The following is a 22,309-nucleotide window of genomic DNA, read 5'->3' on the forward strand; positions in this document are numbered from 1 at the left end:
AACACTGTCCTTCCCCTCCTGCCCGCTTACCTGCACTCCCTTCCAAAGGAAACAGGGCTGTATGGGTGCATAGCACCTAACCACATTTTATCGTGATGTGGAACTGAAATATAGCTGGGATTTTTTACCCTGAGGAGCACAACACTGGAGCATACTGCATGTGTGCTCATCAGGACAATTAGAAGAAGGGAAAAAATGAACCTCATTAACATTGCTTTTGGTTTTCACATTCAGTTGTCTCAAAATTTGGCACAATTTTTAATTTATTGTGCCACACAGGATGTACCAGATTATAATACTGCCATGCACAGTATCACCACAGTTACCAGAAATGCATTCACTGGGTACATCATCTCACAGAATTTCACTGATCTATGCTGTAGCTTTGGACCCATTTCTGAGACACAATCATTTATTACAACAGAATGAAGTAGATATCAGTAGAGGTGGGATTCACTTGTCTAACGTCAGCCTTTAGACACCTCCAGATATGCAAGATGTCCGTAGGGGGCTGACAGGTATGACATGAAATCAAAATGTGGTTTTCTGTAAGCTAGGTGGGATACCCCAGGTAATCTAAAAGGGCTCTACACACCGAGACTTAGATAACTGAACGTCACTGTACCTCTCAGAAGAACTCTTCTATATCAGGAAGATGTCTGTTGAAGTCCAAGTTTACTTATATCTGCAGGGAAGCACTTCTGCTGTCATAATTCCACGGACAAACAAATGACCTTTCTGTCACCACCAGGCTGACACCTTAAAAGAGCATTTTAAACACTCTCCTGTGCATCTCCCAGCCTGTCTAAATATTACCTTATGAATCACTACAAAGGGCTAATGAAGATAACAACAATAAAGCAAAACTATATGAGTGCAGGCAGCAAAATTAAAATGTCAGGAATGCCAGACCACACCACCCGTTTCCTGCCTGTGTCCTTCAGCCATGCGTGGCTCCCGTAATCCTCTGCGTGGGTGCTGCTGAGCCTGAAGTATTGTATGGCATTCCATGCCTGGGCTGGCAAGGAAACAGGTACTTTTTAAAACAGAGACACTGACATTCAGGGATACCAAATATCCATGTAAATATTACTAAGATCAAAGACAAGATTTTAGAAATGTATAATTAAATGCCACATTTCTCACTGGTAGCCACCATTGCAGTACCTGCTCAGCTCTCTTAAACCCAAGCCCTGGATGTTAATCCAACAGTTCTGCACATCATCCACTTTGCTGTGTAATACCTACATTCAAAATGGAGAACTGAACCTGAATTTTCCAAAGGCCACAGAATTTGAATTTAGTCAGCTTTAGGAATTTATCTTTTATTCTGCTCCATCTTATTTTTAAATATTGATCAAATTTAGCTCAGGGATGTTTGGCCTCATTCTATTTAATTTATTCCTATGTCTCAGCAGTTCTGGTGTATTAAGAAAAGACTCCTTGCCTTGAAATAGATTTTGTCTCTAATGTCAAAAGACGTTATTTCTGTAGAGGAATGTTGAAAAAAAATTTCTGAATATTCATATGCTAAGGGAAAAAAGGAGTAGTCAGAGACCTCTGTGCCTTTGACGAATCAATTGTAGGGCCTCAACCATTTCCTTGGAAGTCAAAGGAATTAATTTCCTTGACATTATTTGAGGTAGTAACGTATGTGGCTATTTTCTGTGATGGCTTTATTGTAGTAAAAAGCAAAGAAAATATTTTAACTCCTAGGACTCTTTCCTGGCAATTTCCTACATTTCTCCTTCCATTTTCCTCTGTGTTTCTGGTTCTTTCACCCCCTAAGTGGTTCTCTCCCTCATTCTGGTCTTCCTGAACTCATTCTAGCCTGGTCTATTGTTACAAAGCAGAAGCCTCTTTCCCTGACTGGCACCAGTAGAGAGTCAGTGTATTTCACACCTGTCAAAGACCCTGAGCACTTGTATTTGTTAGTGTGTGATGAGAAATATTCCTCTGAACTACTTTGATTTTATTCTTTCCAGATTTACGTGTGATGATGTTGACTTCAACTTGCGCGTCCACAGCGCTGGCCTTCTCATCTGTCGGTTCAATCACTTCAGTGTCATGAAAAAGCAAATTGCAGTAGGAGGACAGCGATCCTTCCACATTAAGTCTAAGGTGGGAACTGAGACTGCTGTTTCATTATTGTTAAAATGCTGTTTTCCTTTTTGTACCCTGTAACCAGGAGAACTGAGGTATTTTGGTGCATCACCAGTTGCCAGTAATGGGGTATGTCTTCCATGTATTTTATTGTATATTTATGTATTTATTTACTTCTGAAACCCACAATATTCTTGACATAAATGCACCTTTCCTTAATAATTTTCCTTTAAAACTTTTTAAAACACCTAAGGTGTCTCTTTACAATCCAGGTAACCATTCACTATGATTTTTTTCTCTATAGCTCTTGAATTGCTCATCTTCATATGACTTCATATGTAGGAGGACTTTGTGTTAAAACAAGAAACCACAAAGCCTCTATAAGTACAAATATCATGCTGTGAAACTCTGAAACTTTTTGGTAGCAGATATTTTTTGCTGAATGATTTCACTTCTTATATAAATCTTAGATTTGTAGGCTAGAGCTATATTTTATACAAACCAAAATTCAGATAAGTACAACTTGATTATCAGGATTGATCTGTACAAGAAATATTTTTCCTCATAGGTATCTGACACTCCAGTTTCAATCTCCCCTGCTCAGTACATTTGTGCTCCCGACAGCAAGCATACCTTCTTGGCAGCACCTGCTCAGTTGCTCCTTGAAAAATACCTCCAGTATCACAGCCATCGCTTCTTCCCTCTCTCACTGAAGAATTATAGCCATCCAGTGCTATCTGTGGACTGTTACCTTAACTTAGGACCACAGGTACTGAACAAAATAATCTTTGAGCAGCTCTAAAAATGTATAGGCTATGTTTTGGATGAGTTTGTTGATGCATTCCTCAATAATAGTTACACAGCCTTTAAAGAATCAGGTATTAGATCCCTGTAATGTTAAAATCAAGTTCTTAGACCCACAGAGGTATTATTTGAGACTAAGAATAAACTACACGGAGAACAATACCAGAGTTGTCCTAAATATTACTGTAGTCTGTGAATTCTATTAGATTCTGCATTAACACAAAGCACATTTTTCTTTAAGTGTTTGCTCAGTCTGCTATAATTTGACCCTTCCTACAGCAAATTTCTTCCACAAGAGTGTTTTACAAATACTAGCTAGCCCTTAGAAAGCACTTCAAAATACAAATGTTTTAGTTCACTTTTGACTGATAAGCTGAGGCAGAGAAGCAAATACCAAGAAAACAGCATGAGAGAAGCTGACATTAGATCTCAGAAGTGGTTGATTCTCTCTAATGGGTTTGGATCTAAAGCCAAGATCATACTTAGACACAAATGTAGGTCAGATCGAAGTATGATACTAAGCTGTTGTTCAAGAGAGGGAAACTGTGTTTGTCTTTTCACCTGACTTGAATGCTAAATGAAATTCAGTCTTGCTGAACTTCTTTACCAAAACAGCTGTGTAATGACCTTTCCATATAGGCTGCTCCCAGAAAATTTTGAACTATATCTTTTAATTTTCTTTCTGGCTGAGCTCTTATAGCTCTACATTCCCCCCATGCTTGGATAAACAAACTCTGTGGAAGGGTGTTGTACTCTTACTCTCTTCATCCACTGCATCCTTTCAGCATTAACCCATTCAACACATGAAATGAGTTCACTTCACTCTGGAATTGTTACCTGAGCTGGGATATGACACAATAGGCTTGAAGGAATATGGATAAATATAAGCTCTCTGGGCCAGAGTCTCAGTTGCTGTGGGTCAACCTTCCTCCGCTGAATCATGCTGATTTATGCTAGATGAGGGTCTGTTCCAACTATGCAGTACAAAGGCGCTTTGGAAACAAAGTCTGTGTGGAAGATTCCTTAACTTAAATGTATAAAATCCTGAAAGAGTGCTATAAATATTCCTGGTTCACAGTGGATTTGGGAAGTAACCCTAAAAACAAAGAAGACAAGAGGAAACATCCATTTATGTATATGCACAGTTCTACTGACTTGATTAATCTTATATAATGTAAATTAAATTAGGCATTACTAAAGGGTTCTTTTCATGTCTGACTGCGGAATTACTGTATTTACTTGTGTGAACTGTGCTGGGCAGGTCACAGCATTATGGTTGTTGGGAGTTACTGCAGCTTTCAAACCCTATCATATCTGAAACTCAGATATGAGAACAGTAATGAATAGTAACGACTAAAAAATAGTTACAAGTAGTGCTTTTATGTAGATTTTTAATAAGCAGAGGGATGTTTAGGAAGAAATTATAAAGATCAGAATATTTGGAGTTGGAAGGCAAGTCTGAATTTGAGTCAGGTGCAAGTACTGAAAGCTTGATATCAAGCCTCAGCTTTATATAGTGGCATGAAAAATGTTATTTTTTTTTCCCATCTCACAATCAGATTGCAGTTTGCTATGTGAGTTCTCGGCCTCACTCTCTGAATATCAGTTCCTCTGGGTTGACATTCAGTGGTCTCCTGCTGTACCTCTGTGACTCCTTTGTTGTAGCCAGCTTTTTGAAGAAGTTTCATTTTCTTAAAGGTGAGATGCAATAATTTTATTATGGAGAGTTATGTGAATTGGTCTCTGGGAAGGTGGGAAAAAATGTGTTTTATATGAAAATATACATGCATATATATATATATACACATATATATATATTTGCATGTATTCATATTTGTCTTTATATGTCCCACCCATCTTTGATGCTTGATCGTGTAGACTCTGTACAGTAGTAAACTGGTATATAACAGTGTTATAAGTTCTGCAGATTTCTAAGTGGGGAGGAATGTTGGATCTGTATCATTATGCCCAGTGTATATGCATAAGTCCTTACCTTATGTTAAAAAATGGAGTATTTAAGATTTATGTATGAGTCATTTACCTATTGTGTTCTTGCAGGTTTTCTAATTTTTCATAGAACATGGGTGATGAACAAGCCTCCATCAATATCTGTTTACTACCCTTGGAAATAGAAACTGGCTCATTCAAAATTTATTCATAACAACCAGTTTCTCCCTGTAGTCCTTACGATGGTGGATAGCAGTGGAGACAAATAACTTCCATTTGTAGGCAGTCGCATTGCAAGCTTCCTTGGGCTTGTTCTGCTACTGTCTTAGGCTTTTAGTGCTCTGGGGATTTGTTTCACACACAGCTATAACTGTCACTGGAGGAAGAACACCGTGGCAAATGCCTTCATGAAACAGGCAGAGTTGTTATTAACTGCTGTGTCCTTTGTTGCAAAGTGCAAACTGGTGTATAAAGTGCTTTTACCTGCAGACACCACTGAAGCCACATGTGTGCCAGTGTCTGTGCTCATAATCAGCCCTTAGTTTCTCTATCACGGCTATCAGAGTAACTGCAAATGAAAGCAGTGTTTTATGTTGCATTTTTTCAGTGATTGGAGGCTATCAATCAGTTTCATTTTGCATAAACCAGGAAATTTTTATGCCGTGTAGCACAAAGTGTATTTGATTTGAGATTTCTCCATCTCCCTTGGCTTTCTACTTGATTTTGTAACCAGCCACATGAGCATTAAACACCACATGACTGCCTGTCTTGTTTCTTTTTATTATATTCTCAGGTTTTTTACGTCTTGTGCATTTCCTCCTACTTCACCATTTCTCATTCAGAGTATTGAGTGCTGGTGAGGTAATTATTTCCTCTTGATTGAGCACTTTTCTCAGAAGCCAGGAAATCACGCACACAAGTTAAAATGGCATCAGCATGTCGGGCAAGACATTCAATATTGTTTATTAAAATATGATATTTTTTTACTTTGGCATTCTGGATTCTCTTGTGTCCATAGCCATACAGACCAGGTTCTTCCTTGCCAGCACGTTTGCTTACCAATCTGAAATGCACTCAAGTTTGTGACTAGCTTTAAGGACATGTTTAGACCCTTTCTGGCCAGCAAAGCACACGGAGCTCATCCAGCCTTCATGGCGATTGGCTCTGCTGTGTTTTGCTGAGGGAGGGTTTCACTCAACAAGGTAGGGCTAGAACAGGAATGGATGTAGGGATTTGTCTTGTTTTCTGACAGGACCCACCATCACCTCTTTAGACCTGGCAGTTTTCCTTACCCCAAAGAGTAGGGAATGTATTGTTAGTCTTGTTTACCAGATGAATACTAGGTACCTCCAGTTACACAAGAAGATCCTGATAAACAGGGAGCTGAACAGAGCTCTCCTCAGTTCTACGTGAGTGTCTTAATTTTCTCCCAGGCTCCTGTTGTGAAAGTGGTGGAGTTGTACATGCTAAAGAGTGGTGGGAGCTGAGTGATATGAGAATGAAGGCGATATTCATGTGGGTTTCTTTTCGACTGTTTGCTTAGGTGCCACCCTGTGTGTCATTTGTCAAGATCGCAATTCTCTTCGCCAGACTGTTGTCCGGCTAGAGCTGGAAGACGAATGGCAGTTCCGACTGCGGGATGAGTTCCAGACTGCCAACGCAAAAGAGGACAGACCACTTTTCTTCCTGACTGGACGACATATTTAACTGGAAGGAGCCACATTTCCTAAATGAAACAAGAGACTAATTGCCACCATCTCCTGAAATGACTTTTGAGAGGCTCTGCTTTCTGAACAGAGACAGGACTGTTTTCCGTTGTTTATTAGAATGATACCTAATCAGACAATTTACGCTCATATTTCCAAACCCTGAAGTGACTTTTCTAATTTAATTGTCTGATGGAAGCAATTTCTAATTCCTGAGAGAGATGCAGAAACTTACTACTCCGCATGGCGGAGACCATTTTGGATCAGAAGGGAGGTCAGTGAGTGCACTTCTGCTGGGACAAAAAAGATCACATGCAAGTTCATAAGCAAGAAAAGAGAACTACTTGTGTTCCAGAAATAGGAAGTTTAAATTTTGGAGCATATTTTGTCTTACAAGGCTTATTTATCTAACAGTTGGCACAAGGCAACAAGAATTGTTACAGTTTTGTAGTATACTGCTACTGATTGATTCAGGAAGGCTTTTTATATGAAGATTTGTAAAGTATATTTCTTTAATAGTGGGCACTCAGTTGGAGCCTTAATTTCTGGAATAGGTGCCATGCTGGATAGTTTTACTGCACAGAACTCTTGGGATAGAAGCATAACTATATGTCTAATTTTATTAGCATAAAGAAGAGAGTCAGGAAGGTAGCTTTTAAATAAGATCTGAACATTTAAACCTAAAGCTGAAATTACCTCAAGTAGCTGAAGAGACCAAATGGTGAGACTGACCTGCAAGTGACTTACTACATCTGGTGTTTCCTGGCTTCTAATTAAATTGTTACACTGGCTGCAGACTTCAAGCTGGGCCCAGTGCACCCAAGACAGCAGATGAGATGGTTTGAAACACTCCTAATACAATTTCTGGGGATATTTTCTTGCCAAAGTGCTTCAAAAGAGTGAGAAAATAGAGACTACGTCTCTGAGGAATTCAGGTGGAAATCTAATAACACATTCTAGAATATACACTTTACATGTGAAGTCAGTGATCACAGTCTTTGTCTAGACTTTTGGTAATATTCTCTGAGTTGCAAACTTCCTGTTTGTCTTATTGAATCAGTGTTAACTTCACTCACTCCAAATGGAGGAAGGATGAGTATAGATATTGCCAGAAGACCTCTAGTATCTTTTCTTGCTGGATGCGCCAGTGGGAGGATCATTGGTTTTATACTGATGAAATGCTATAAGGCGGCTGAGTTCATTACAATACTGACTTGAAATGCAGATATCAGTATGACTATGCCAAAGAGCTAATTTAGGTTCACTTACAGGGAAAAGGTGAGTTCTCTGAGTTTGAGAGACTGAGATCGCTATTTACAAGGTAACTGCTAGAAATCAGTGTGTCTCTGTATTTCATTGTCCTTGTTTCAGAGTGAGAATTCACTTTAAGTTTTGGGAAGGTGAGCATTGTCCTATGTAAATAGTATTATCTGTTCAGTTTTCGCCAATTGGTTAGTTAATTTAAACTTTTTTTAAAGAAGTGTGACATTCATGTCTAATCCATTCTTTATAAATAAAGTTAATGCTGCATGAACATCTGTCTTGGTGATGTACCGTCAAGTATGCTTTCATAGGGGGGAAAAAAGAAGAAAAGGGTTGGGTGGAAGAAGCTAATATAATTAAGGAATGCCCTGAACAAATCAGGAGAAAATAAAGTGCTGCTTAATGGCCTAAAGCATAGCATAGGCTTAAAGGTGTAAGAGTTTTTACAACTCAGAACTAAAGATGACAGGCTGAAACCTCCTTTCCTGTAACCAAATACTTAAACAACTTATACCGGGTGTCTGTGAACTTCCCCAGTGTTATAGATCAGAGATTTGCTTTGCAAGTCTTTAGACATCCATTTTCTCCAGGAAACTGAAAAAAGGCTTAAGGTATAGATTAATATTAGTAAATAAATAAAAATAAATCACATCCTTTCTTAACATTCTCTTTTGCCACAAAGTCTTCAGAACTTTGACAAAATGCAGCCACTAGTGGGCTGAAACCATCATACTCCTGAGTGTTGTTTCACCATTAGCCTTTTGCTCCATGAGTTGCCTACCGTGCCCTGTCTCCAGGACAGGAGTCTCAGGACCTGGCCTCACCAGGCATACGTCTACCACGCGAACATGTGCAATCATTCTTCATCATGGAGTATATACATAAGCAGTCATATATGGCAAAACTTGCTTGCACAGCCCATTGTGCAGGATGCAGCACATCCTGTTAAAAGACCAGATACACACGTACAGTGTGACCAAAATCACAGAATCACAGAATCACGGAATCACAGAATCGACTGGGTTGGAAAAGACCTCAGAGATCATCGAGTCCAACCCTTGGTCCAACTCCAGTCTGTTTACTAGATCATGGCACTAAGTGCCATGTCCAATCTCGGTTTAAAAACCTCCAGGGACGGCGAGTCCACCACCTCCCTGGGCAGGCCATTCCAATGCCTGACCACTCTCTCTGTAAAGAATTTCTTTCTAATATCCAGCCTAAATTTCCCCTGGCAGAGTTTAAGCCCATGCTCCCTTGTCCTATTGCTAACTGCCTGGGAGAAGAGACCCATCCCCACCTGGCTATAACTTCCCTTCAGGTAGTTATAGAGAGTGATGAGGTCACCTCTAAGCCTCCTCTTCTCTAGACTAAACAACCCCAGCTCCCTCAGCCTCTCCCCATAGGTCTTATGTTCAAGTCCCTTCACCAGTCGTGTTGCTCTTCTCTGGACCCACTCCAGCACTTCAATGTCTTTCCTGAGCTGAGGGGCCCAGAACTGAACACAATACTCCAGGTGTGGCCTCACCAATGCAGAGTGCAGTGGAAGGATCACTTCCCTTGTCCTGCTGACCACGCTATTTTTGATACAGGACAGGATACCGTTGGCCTTCTTGGCCACCTGGGCACACTGATGGCTCATGTTGAGCTTCCTGTCAATTAGTACCCCCAGGTCCCTTTCTGTCTGACCGCTCTCCAGCCACTCTGCGCCCAGCCTGTAGCGCTGCAGGGGGTTGTTGTGGCCAAAGTGCAGCACCCGGCACTTGGCCTTATTGAACTTCATCCCATTGGAATCAGCCCATTTTTCCAGTCTGTCCAGATCCCTCTGCAGAGCCCTCCTGCCTTCCAGCAGGTCGACACTCCCTCCCAACTTGGTGTCATCAGCAAATTTGCTGATGATGGTCTCAATCCCCTCATCTAAATCGTCAATAAAGATGTTAAATAGGACTGGACCCAACACCGACCCCTGGGGAACACCACTAGTGACTGGCCGCCAGCTAGATGCAGCCCCATTCACCAGCACTCTCTGGGCCCGGCCCTCCAGCCAGTTCTTAACCCAGCATAGAGTACACTTGTCCAAGCCATGGGCTACCAGCTTTTGCAGGAGTATATTATGGGAGATAGTGTCAAAGGCCTTGCTGAAGTCCAGATAGACCACATCCACGGCTTTCCCCTCATCCACCAGGTGAGTCACCTGATCATAAAAGGAGATCAGGTTGGTCAGACAGGACCTGCCCCTCCTAAACCCATGCTGGCTGGGTCTGATCCCTTGTCCATCCTGAAGGTGCTGTGTGATTCCATTCAGGATGATCTGCTCCATAACCCTGCCAGGTACCGAGGTCAGGCTGACAGGCCTGTAGTTGCCAGGGTCAGCTTTGCAGCCCTTTTTGTGGACTGGGGTAACATTGGCCAGTTTCCAATCATATGGGACCTCCCCAGTGATCCAGGACTGTTGGAAGATGAAATGCAGCTACTTCCCAGCATAAAACCAGCTATGCATCCAACATGATAGAAAAATACAACATTTTGTTCACAGAATGCTACAAATTAATGGTGGATGAGTCAGGGAGAGCCATTCTCCAGAGCTCCATCCAAAAGTTTCTTCATCCCTGACCTAGTTTACAAGCTAAGCTCCCTTAGAGTGTAAGCTTTCAGGGAGAGGGACAATGTAGGGCTTGTGTCCAGCTGTGACTCTGAGATGCTACAGTAATGCAGATAAATAATAATGATAAATAAAAGCAAGTCTGTTTGGGTGGGACTGGCATTCTGTGCTCCAACATCTTTGTGCTGTAGTTGTTTGCCACAGGGGCATGTGTAGGGCTGGGAACCGTGGTCCCAACTCCACCCTTCTCTTATCTTGCCTTTGGTGGGAGGAGTTCTGACTTGCAGTGCCAGTGACCTTTGCGAGAAAACTTGGCCTATGCCCATTATATACACAAATCTTTTAAGTATTTCCTTTCTGACTTTGGACACAGCAAGAAGATAGAGCTCACCATCCCATGGACTGACTCAATGATAATGTAGTAGCAAATAAAATAAAAGGCACAGCCTGCATGCTTTTGCAAACTTTTTACAGCCTCTACTCCTTTCTACTGCCTTCCATACTTGGTGGTTTAGTCATCCACTATTATCACCTGCAGACAGTATTGTCAGCATGTTCTGTATTGTGTGTCACAGGGTGAAGTATTTATGATTCATCTCCTGCAAAAGACAGTATCCAAATATAGAGAAGGTTGCTGGGAAGGTGACATTATTTTCCTTCTTACCATCCTCTCTGCACTATCAAAGCACTCTTCAGAAGCATTTAAGCACTAATGTCTGGTATCTATTCATCCGGGCATTACAAATGATTTGAACACTAGAGGATCTAAGGGATTTCATCCTTCCCTAGCAAGTGCTTCCTGTTGTGGTGATAGGGAATGTACAGATCTCAGCTCCCACTCTGCATCTAAAAGCAGCTGCTAAATTTTGCTTGAGAGGTGGCTGGCTTTCAAAGGCTTTATCTGTGACACTCTGTGGTGAAATGTCTCACTCATACAAAAAGAAAAGGTTAAAATAATAGACAAACAAGCCAAAGGAAGGGTCAGGGGAGAGGTTTACAGGGTGGGAAATGGGGAGCAAGGGAAGTGGGGACTACGACTGGAGGCAGCAGCATGGAAGAAACCCGGGGGCAAGTTGGGCTCCTGGCTGTGGAAGGAAATGTTTGCTGGAGCACCGGGGCCCTGGGCAGGGGCTGTGTGCGGTGGGAAAGAACGAGGATTTCCATGGCAGGGGGAATTCAGGTGGGCGGCATGAGCACCCAGTTCAACAGGCCCCGGCCACGTGCCGTGGGGGGCTGGGCTGGGCTGGGCTCACTGCTTGGTGGGTTTCACCAGACATCCCTCCTTCCTGGGGCCTGTTCCCATCCACTGCCACAGTGCCTGTAGCAGAAATGACCACGCTAGAGCTGTTTCTCAGCATGGTAACACATTGCAATTATCTTGAAGACCCTCTCTGTCTGAATCCCTCACCCACACACCCCTGCACAGCCCTTCAGCACCCCACGCACAGCCCCCCCCCAGCTATCCATCCTCCCACCAGAGCTTTCCGTCACATCTTGTCCCCCACTCCTCAGCAACCAGCCTTAGTACTTCATTATCTGTCACTGAAATACAGTGGCTATGCTGGTGTGAAATAAAATCCATATTCATTCCTTTTTCTTACTTCCTTAAGCACGCAGCTTTTCAATTAAAAGTAAAACTAGTTCCACACATCCTCTGCCTGTTGACCCCTGCTCCAGTCTTCACCTGAAGAAATATTCAGTGGTTCTGGTCATTTGCAAATGCTTTTATAACATTTCCAGTCCTGTTTTGACAGCCCCCAAAACAACCATTGAAGATTGTGGAGGACACAACTCAGGGACTTTTGAGGCAATAGTTCAGTTGCTGGGATTGTCTATTGCTGACACGCTGTTTGGTAACGGAGCGATGGGGTGTCAGGTATAACAGTGACACTCCTGCTCAGCGAGAAAAACACATTTGGAATCAACTAGCATGATTTTAAGAAAGATTCATAAAGCTGCTTCATAGGTCGATGTGATTTGACTAAAATTTTCAAGAAAATAGAAATATTTGGTTTAGATTTGCATAGTAATATAAACAGAAGGACATTTCTTCACACTTGTTAGGTGACCAATGTGTTGATTTTGGAGAAACAGAATCGTCAGAATGTCACACACTTTCAAATGCTTAACTCTATAGGTGAGTGACACTGTCCCAGTACAGTAATGATTGTATTTTAAAACATCTTAAAGCTGAACATCTATTACAAATAAGATGACATAATCTTATCACTTCAGCAAAATAAAGTTCACATGAAGGTTACCATGAGCTAATATTACTATACTTAAATATTCTGGGATGATTACAAGTGTTTTTTTTCCTTCTCATGATACAGCACTTACAAATGCCGTTTATAAAAAGAAGCTGGCTCCTATTTACCCTGTGTCATGCAGTGGAATCATCAGGCAATGTTTAAAACTGACATCGAGGTTTCTGTTTATACTGCATAATTATCCAATGAAACTCATTGCTACAGGATCTCACAGAGGCTACAAGCTGAGCAGGAGTCCAAAATCCCTCGTGAAGCTTATGTGAACTGTGAGTCTGAGAACATCTTCTGTGAATTTTGAGTCAGACGCTGTCTTCCATGTGTGTCTTTGGTTGAAAACACCAACTGGGGAAGTAGCAGTGAAGCCACAAAGTCCTGAGAGTGGGGAAATGGGAAGGGAGTGAAGGAAAAGCAGCTGTTGGGGCCATGGGGGAGTGGAGCTGGGAATGGCAGCCTTGGGAAAAGACTGGGAACCACTGTCCTAATTGAGGAAAATTATGGAGAAAGTTCTATTTACATCCGGTTATTATTCCTTTTCTGGATTTCTTGATCAGAAGTGTTTGGTGATGGTCACCCTTGGACATGGGATGCCAGACCATTCATCTAGGAACAGCAGTTGTTGTGTTCATATATATTGCCCAGTAGAAGTGCCCATACTTTTTAGTGCTCCTTGGTGAAAGCAGAAAGGTCCTGAAGTTGGACAGTGCAGAATATGAGAAAGGCTTCAGAAATGCAGTGTGCTGGGAAAGGTACACAGCCACTTCTTGAAGAATTTTGTAAATAAACATTATGTAATGTATTACAATGATTTAAACTGTATTTCTGATAGATTGTTGTACTTACTCATCGCAGCTTGAAAGCAAATTTAATAGAATAAATGGGTGGGACAGTGGAAAATTACTTCAACAAACTGTGGTTCCTATCTTTTAAGTTTAGTGAATAGAACTTTCAGCAGAAGCAGGAATGCCATTGAAATTCATTAGGTGTGGCATTTCCCTGTTTAGCTGAAATAAGGAGAATTGTATTGAATTTCCTTCCCCGAAATTGTTCCAGAAAGAAAATGTGATCTGTCAGATAGCTAATAAATGGGTTTCTGTGCTCACAGTCTTAACATTTGGTGTATGGCAGAAACAAGTAACTTGAGCATCTTGGAAACTTAATTGCTGTGCTGTTTTCTCTTGGAAACATTAGTCTACAACTTGAGAGTGACGTGGCTATATGAAGAAGTTTAAGCAAGCATCAATTTTTCTGAAAATTAGGTCTCTTCCAAGTCAATGTTCTGTGATCCTAAGTGACCCATCAGGAGGGATGTCCATTGGGGTTGGGCACCAGTGGGCTGGAGGGGCAGAGCTTCAGGGGCAGGAGCAGGTCTGAGCTGCCAGCGCAGGAGGGATGCTGAGCAGATTCCTGTACACCCAGTGAGTAGTTGGAGTGATTGTTGTGTTGCTTGCACCTGATGTGTGTCCTCTGGTGCAAACTGACATTTCCTTTTCCATGTCAGACCTTTGCAGCAGGTTGGCAGTTGTGTTAGTTTTGGTGGATCCACTGGAATCCTAGTTCCCAGTGCTCGCAAAACTTCAGGGAACTCCAGGCAGCAGTGAGCTTCCCCCTCAGCTGGCACGTCCCAGCTCTTCTTGAGACCTCAGAATAAGTTGTTTCAGGAAGCTGCTTCAGACTTTTAAGAGCCCTGCGTGTTGTAGGTTGGGATAAGGAGGATGATGGAGGAAAGTACAGCTGAAGCTGGTGTTGCTGTTGAAAACAACCCACTTTCAAACCACAGTCTGGGCAACAGCAATACCCTAATCCTCAAGGTGACGACGCCTGATGGGCTGCCAGCTCTCAGAGAGGAATGCCACTTTTTAGTCCTTTCTGTTAATACTTGCTGCCAAGCTCAGTGACACACAGTGATGAGAGGCCACATGCCAGCAACAGGCGATTTCTTTACTTAATGCTGTATTTCCAAAGTTTTGGTTTTCCATCACTTAATTGTTTTCCTACTTACCAAATCTGCATGTAGCTTAAGGTTAAATATCAAACATAGCTGGGCATATTTGTTCCTTTGATAACCATTATCAGCTCATAGCTAACACTAGGACTGTCCTGCAATGGTGTGCTATAAACAGCACATTTCTATACATAACTCAGCAGAAAGGTTTAGAAGCCTTTGCTTCAGAGATATATCCGATGGGTTCAGGAACTTTGACAGAAATTTTATTTCACCAGCTACTGCAACTGGATGCCTTATAAGCAGAGAAATAATAAATAATAAAATTCAAGCTAAAGGTTGTGAATTTGAAATAATTTCATAGCTGTGAATTACTGGTCAGTTCAGCTGCAAAGCCTCCCTTAGACCTGATCTTGGAGACAAAGCTGCCATTCCTGTCAGGTGCCAGAAGGGATTTTAAGATGCTGGACTCAGCTCTCCAGTCTTCCAGAACTCTAAGTCCTGCAAGAGTTATGTAGGGTGAGATTTATAATAATCAGATTCTACACTCTGATACCAAACCAAACAGACACAGAAGACCAAAAGGAACAAATGGAAATGTCTGCCTTTCAAACTTGATTGCACTGGAGAACAGAAAAGCTGTGCTGCCTTCACGTCCATACAGGTATGGTTGTGGAGTTGTGTGGCTGTTCAGAATGGTGAAATAAGATTTTGACATTAAAAACCTGTCTTGAAAACAAAATTAAACCACTAAAATCCATACTAAATATGATTAATGATGGCAATAAAATGTTTGCGGTGAAAATTCCTTCTATTCTCTTAATGGAATTTATAACTCAATGAATTGTCTGACCATAAAAATCTCATATGAAAGTAAGGATACTGACTGTTTGGAAGTGGATTTGCATTTGTCAGGCTCTAATTTTTCACTGAATCTTATGACTTAATCAGGATACTTGAGGAGTCAGTTGCAAGGAAAGTGTGCTCCGGTTTACTGAGCTCAGGTTTCTTGCTCTGACTGTGCTTCCAAGAACCTCAGCAGGTAAAATTAGCACGCAAACATGATCACTGAGAAATTATATTCTCTGGACCTTTGTTGTAAACAGCTAAAACCTGAAGGCAGCATTTTTGTACATGGCCGAAACGAAGAGTGGCTTTAGTAGTGTATGCAAAGAATGGGGGAAAATGATCAGCTCAGAATGTCGTCTGAGGAGGAAGACCAGCCAGAGACCCTCACCGGCTCCCCGTGGTCTTGGGTAAGAGCTTGTGCCCTGAGGTTGTGTAAATATAATTTTAAAGCTCTAGAAAGAAAGTAACAAACTGTGCTGTGTGAACCCAGATAGAACTGAGTATCATCAGCTTTTTTACTCTGCTGTTGAGGTTTCTGTTTTGTTAATGGTTAGATTGTCTGCTCTATTTCTACCTATGGACATTTAAAGAAAAATTGAATGGGGAAAACCTTCCTTTGCTCCTGTTGTGTCTGTCAGATGCTACAAGAAAACCTGGCTGATTCTGTGCTGTTTGCTCTGCTGTCCCAGAGGCTGTGTAAAGCAGCACTGCTGAAAGGTACCTTTTAGGTAAAACGGAGGGAAAATGATATAAACAATAGTGTAAATGTTTGCTCTGAGGCCAGTGAGACCCCTATTACAAATACAGGAATGTTTGCTTTAATTTTTTTAGCAAGATAGAAGCTGCCTTAATGAGACAGTCTGCACTGATGGTCCTCAAACAGTGGTTGCATTGTCCTGTGTTTTAAGATCTGGGCTTGATACCCGGGGCTGCTAGAAATGACAGGGGTCTGTACAGTTTTCTGATGGAAAGACAGAGGATGCATTCACTCTGAAAGGGCTTCAGGTGGAAATAGGAACAGCTCTACTGAATGGTCTGGGAATTCTCTAAGTTTCAGGAAAAGACAGGGAGGTACAACCAAGCCTTTAAATTACTTTTAAAAAATCAATAAAGTTGTTTAAAAATCAATTATATATCTTTAAATTAGTGTTTATGGCTTTATTTCATTTCCATATATTTTTATAAACATACACATCTATGATTTTTCTGGAAATGGCGATGTTTGAAATGGTTTCTAAGTATTGTGGTCAGGCATGAATGTGTGCATGGCGCATGGAACCAACATTTTCTGCAGGTACCCAAGGAGTTATCAGAGACAATGGCTTCTTGGAAGTAGAATAAATGGATTCAGCTGATGATAGAACTGTGGATTTAAAATAGTCTCATCTTTAGAGGAAGACGCAGAGAGGATGAAAAGGAATATGAGTTGTTATCACCATCAGGACACAGGATTTTTGTGCTGGTGAATGTCCATTTTTGACATGTAGAAAGACAATTTAAAGATGTTGATTTCTTACTTAAAAATAAGTGGAAATGTTCTGTTTCCACTGAAAATCCTGTTCAGATTAAGCAGACTGGAGGCTGGGTGTGGACAGATCGGTACTGAATAGTTAGCAGATGGCTAGAGCTCTAAGGAACATCTAAACTACATTCAATATAAACCAAGCTCTGAGTATAAATGAAGGCAGAGATGATGATGATGATGATGATGATGATGATGATGATGATGATTATTATTATTATTATTATTATTTACTTCTGACATCAGTGGATTTCTGGTTATCAGTTTTATTAAATATTGAGATTTCCTGCACACCATTTTGACTATTGCATTTCTATGATGTGTACTTTACCTTAAGTTTCCTCCCGGGAATTTCCTTAACTTATAAGTCTCTTAAACTGCCAACGGAAATAACGGATCCCACTGCTCTGTGGGACAATCTATTCTGCAACAAATGTGTAAGTTTCCTTACAAGTTAAATAAACACTGTTATTTAAAATATACAGCATATTGGATTTCTGATAGAAATAGATGTGGTAAAGATCATTTGAAACAGTTGCTTTTGGCCTTTAGGTGTTGCTGACTCTGTGCTTCTGCTAAGGGCTTCAGAAAAGAAGAACCACTTGCCTCCATAGATTTACAGAAGTGTTTCTGCATATCAGTACATTGTAGAGTACAGACAAAACTGTGGTCCTTGGAGAGGATGACAGAATACATACATTTGAGAATACTAAATGTTCATAAGAGAGAGCTCTTTGATAAAAAGATTTCCTAGGTATGCAAAGATAAACATACGAACCCTAGGTTTCAAAATGTACAGTGTGATTAAAAAATTACATGCTTCCAGAAGCGAAACCTTGGTTTAGTGAGCATCTAGACCTCAAAACGCTTCCTCTGATTTACCATGACATTGCAAGAAGACCACACAAATATTACTTCATACATTTTATTTCTCTAAGGAAATGAAGGAGATTGTACAATTCTGTCCTTTTCAGAGGAGTAATAATGAAAATTTATGAAACAAATTCCAGACAAATAAATTATGCACCACTGAGAGAGGCTGATATGGTGGGGATGGTGGTACTAGAATTCAAACAAAAGCACCCTTAGACTTGGAACAGAAACCTACTTAGGAAGGCAGCTTTATGGTAATGACACAACAGATTAAGCAGCAAGAAAAAGTTACCTTAAAAACCTGTTCAGTTTCTTCTCCACCAGTAACAGCATGTGAAGTTTGAACAGAAAATGATGACTAACCTGTGTTGTTGGAAATGGGAATGTCAAGGAGGGGAGGATTCTGCCAGGGCTGGGGAGTTGAGAAGCCCATGATGTACAGAAAGAGGGCGTAGAAGACAACATATGCACCTCAAGGGATTGGTCTGGCTGTGACAGAGAAGCAGTGTGTCACTGACATTTTGACAAGGCTCTTCCACACTCCCCTCTTCCCATTGGTGACAAACCCTCAGTGATGGACTCTACCAACCTGCAGACAGTGACAGTGTCTGCAAGAGTCGACAAGATGGGCCATGTGCGACTGGTGAGGAACTCGTCCCAGCCTCACCATTAATGTAGGGCTGGCACTGGGACTGGCAACCACATTTGAGCACGTGGGGCATGCGGTGGCAGCTGGGCTTGTGTCACCTGCTGTTGTTGGCAGCTGGGCACAAGTGTGATGAGCAGGGATGAGGCTGGTGGTGGGGACATGGAGGAAGGCCCTTTATTCCAGTGATTACTTTGTCTGGATTCTAGCTTTTTCATTGCCTCACCGATTCAGTCAGGGTTTTTTATTTTTTTCTTCTTTTTAAGAATGTGCTGGAAATCCCCGTGCTCTAGGTCAGGCAGATGCCTCACCAGTGAAGGATGTTGTGAGGCTGCTCTGGGGGACACATGTCCATGTCAGGCTGTATGGCTGCTGCATTGCAGGGACAGCCACCAGCTGGGGTGGAGGAGCCCCAGGCTGGCTGTGGAGCTTCTCTTCCAACCAAATATTGCCCAAAATGGACACTACTGAGTCATGTGTGGAGAATGTTTCTGCTCCTCCAGCCTGGGGCAAAGAGCACTTGTATTCATCGAATCATAGAACAGTTTGGGTTGGCAGGGATCTTCAAAGGTAATCTAGTCCAACCCACCTGCAATGAGCAGGGACATCTTCAACTAGATCAGGTTGCTCAGAGCCCCGTCCAGTCTGGCCTTGAGTGTCTCAAGGGATGGGGCATCTACCACCTCTCTGGGCAACCTGGGCCAGTGTTCCACCACCCTCATAGTAAAAATGTTTCAGCAGGGTGATGGAGCTATCTCAGACAGAGACGTGGTACCTGGCCTGACTTGCCCCCAGCCATCCCTGGGCTATGTCCCCCTACCCTCCCTTCTGTGTCCCCCCAGCAGCCCCAGTGGCTGAGCCATGGGGGCATTTTCTGAGTTGCAGACACAAGGAGATCTGTGCAAATTCCAGGATCAAATACAACCTTCCCATATGGCCTGAGGCAAAATTCAGGTTTTATTTTCCAGCGTTTCCACTGACTGTAGGTAGCTCTGCTCTGAGCTACTGGCTCGGGACCTTCACATTCAGAGGAATTTCTACAAATCTCACCTGAACTGCGAAAGCCGATCATCTGTGAAAATCCCTCCTGAGCCACTTATACTGGGTACTCAAAGTATATGGGCACACTTGAAAACTATAACCTTAATTTCCCTCCTCCCCCCAAATTTTTTAGGCTAAGTTAACATGGAGCTTATATTGTGTTCTCCTCTGGGAGAAGCCTTCTAGGAATGCGGTGCCTTGCTGCAATTAAGTTGCCATCTGCTGCCAGTGCTGCAGCTGCCATTGATGCTGCCATGGGAGGGAGACTTGTTGGCTTCTCAAGGGCAAGTTTCTTGTCAGTCTCTGCCCAGTCCCAGACCAAACTGCTGGCTCATTGATAAAACACTGTTATTTCTCCAGGGCTGCAGGTAGTCCTGGATTTACCAAATTCCAGAGGGGCTAACAATTTAATTATCACCAGTTTTTTTGAAAGCTAAAAACATCTGTGTGTCTCTCACTGTGAAACTTTTACTGCACAAAAACCATCTGGAGATCAGAGCCACTCACCTGGTGGCTGTGGTCACCTTGAGTCTCCTGCAATTTACAGCAAGGATGCCCCAGCTACTCTGACAGTGGGACTGTTCCCAGCTGTCCCCGCAGATGGGAATGGCCTGGGCTCTGGGACTGCCCCATCCCATGGACCTTCCCTGGTGAGGGATCTCTCATATGGGGCCTGATTCCCTGCCGGCTTTCTGTCCCGCAGCTGGTCTGCAGCACTTCAGGCACAAGATTTCAACTACCGCCTGTGCACAAGGTCCATAGTGTGGGCTCTTGTTCTGTTCTATTTTGTTGGGCCTTTTTTGCACTGGCCTGCTGAGCAAACCTCAGGCTTTTCAGAGGCAGGAGCTTCTTATCCCCAGCAGGCCAGCAGCTGTAGCTGGGGAGCAGGTATGACCTGGTCACAGCCCCTTGCTCCCATTCCACAGGGCTGACGCTTCAGCGACAGGAGGATGGATTTTGGCACGGGTAAATAAGGCTCAAAGGTTTTCACCACAGATCTGCTTTCCTTCACCTTCATTAAGCATGTGTGCTGCCTTCCCACCTGCTGAAAAACAAACAGTAAATCGAACCCAGACCATTCCCTGTTGTTCACCCTGCAGCTCGCTCAGCACCTCTTGGGGGAGATGACTGGAGACGCAGTCCTTCTGCATTTTATTTAGAGCAGATTGCTGGAGGTCAGTGATCCTTCTGTATCTGCAGATCACGTCTCAGGGAACCTGCCCTGTCTTAATATAGATCTGAAAGTTCAGCTTGGTCCTTGGGGACCTGAGGCTGTGAGGATATTAAGTGGTACAAAACAGTATCAAGGCTGTCAGCTGCTTCGCCCCCCAGTTCCTGCCGCCTACACTGCCTTTGCATGATTACCTTGCATGACGAGTAATGCTTTAATAACACTGATTTATCTTATGCTGCCGTAAATGCAGAGTGTTAACCTCTCTGTTTCCGGCTCTCCTAGTCCTTGTGGTGGTCTGTGACAGGTGAACCTCACCTGGTGCAGGAGTTTGCACCATGTCAAGGCCACAGGCTGAGGGCTGGTCAGCTCAGGGGTGAGCTTTTGTCTGAGCAGCTGAGAAAAACCCACACTGAGATCCAGGCTGCAAGTTCAAAACACTCCTAAAAGTGGAGCACACAAGAAAAACCCAGTCCAAACAGGCACAAAACACAAACTCATCTCCAAGAACTAGGGCTGCCTTAAAATCTGAGATATTTCGAAGCATGGATACATATTTATTTCCTGCTACCCACTTTCAGACATTTGTATTTAAAGATTTATCAAGCTCTTACCAGTCATGGTGAAGGTTAAAACTTTTTTCCATTTAAAGTCCCCTGTGTCAGGGAGATAAGAAAAAGCTTCCTGAAAAGCAGCAGACATCTGGTGCTTATACTGCAGGCTCCCAAAGAGTTTCTGCTCCAAATCGAGGAGCAGATAAGTCTGGGTTGTCATCATCTGAGCATTTCCCACCATCGTCACCCAGGGAACCACGACACCGTGGGTGTCATAACAAGGACCAGTGTGTTGGCACCACAGAATGTGCATCCTCTAGTTTTAATGAGCACCTTAACGGTGAGATCATTGGAGAAGAGCATTCATGGCAAAATGGTTCAGGAAATGCAGAACTGACCTCTGCTTTGATCATAATTATATATATGTGAGGGTGGGTAAGGAAATGGGAGCAAATGTTCTCGTGGATCTTGTTGTTTTAACAGACCTAGAAGTAATTAAGAAATTGCAAACAGAGCTGCATATGTTGAGGGCTGGAAATAAGCATGGAAGTGAGTGTGGGAGCAGAAAGCAAAGCTGTGCTTGCTCGTGGAATAAAGGACCAGCAAAAAGGGCACGTTTCCCCTCAAAGCCCTGTGTATGCCCATCCTGACAGTGCACACTGCCTTACAGCTCAAGCCCTCCCCATGCCCAATTTAAATGCACTGTGGTTTAGAACCGAGGTACATCCCACCTGGGATTGCAGTTCATGAAATGAGGAAGGAAAGTGACCCAAGACAATCCTCAGAATTAATTTTCTCTCTTGGTACCAGTATCTATCCTCACAGGAAAACTAGCCACTGATTTTTATGAGAAATTACCAGTACAACGTCATATATATGAATGCAGAGAGAAAAAGAAGCTTCTGAAACTGTTTCCCCTTTAGCCTACGGCCTGTATTGTTTCAGCTGAAGCTGGTACCTTCTGCTGCACCTTCACTGCCATCCTCGAGCTCTTTGGACACCTGTGCCAGTGCCCATTG

The 22,309-nt window shown here is 42.6% G+C and overlaps 2 protein-coding genes across 16 annotated transcripts in view; both read left to right on the plus strand.

Annotated features, from left to right (window-relative positions):
- Positions 1-8,092, plus strand: part of GREB1 (growth regulating estrogen receptor binding 1) — a 74,235-nt gene extending 66,143 nt beyond the window's left edge. For all 10 annotated transcript variants that reach the window (XM_082047821.1, XM_082047827.1, XM_082047824.1 and 7 more), the window contains 4 exons: positions 1,986-2,121; positions 2,672-2,872; positions 4,467-4,605; positions 6,398-8,092. In XM_082047821.1, coding sequence (XP_081903947.1) covers positions 1,986-2,121; positions 2,672-2,872; positions 4,467-4,605; positions 6,398-6,561 — 640 coding nt within the window. In that variant the 3' untranslated portion in view covers positions 6,562-8,092. The remainder of the gene's footprint in view (positions 1-1,985; positions 2,122-2,671; positions 2,873-4,466; positions 4,606-6,397) is intronic.
- Positions 8,093-12,840: 4,748 nt separating this feature from the next.
- The window catches only part of LPIN1 (lipin 1), an 85,439-nt gene continuing 75,970 nt past the window's right edge, over positions 12,841-22,309 (plus strand). For 3 of the 6 annotated variants that reach the window (XM_082047527.1, XM_082047531.1, XM_082047528.1), the window contains exon 1: positions 15,708-15,890. In XM_082047527.1, coding sequence (XP_081903653.1) covers positions 15,801-15,890 — 90 coding nt within the window. In that variant the 5' untranslated portion in view covers positions 15,708-15,800. Of the gene's footprint in view, positions 12,959-15,234; positions 15,299-15,707; positions 15,891-22,309 lie in introns of those variants that run through there. The other 3 variants (XM_082047533.1, XM_082047529.1, XM_082047530.1) reach the window with 3 other exon arrangements.

This window comes from Streptopelia decaocto (genome assembly GCF_964273445.1).
Source record: "Streptopelia decaocto genome assembly, chromosome: 3".
In the NCBI taxonomy this organism is placed as follows: domain Eukaryota; kingdom Metazoa; phylum Chordata; class Aves; order Columbiformes; family Columbidae; genus Streptopelia; species Streptopelia decaocto.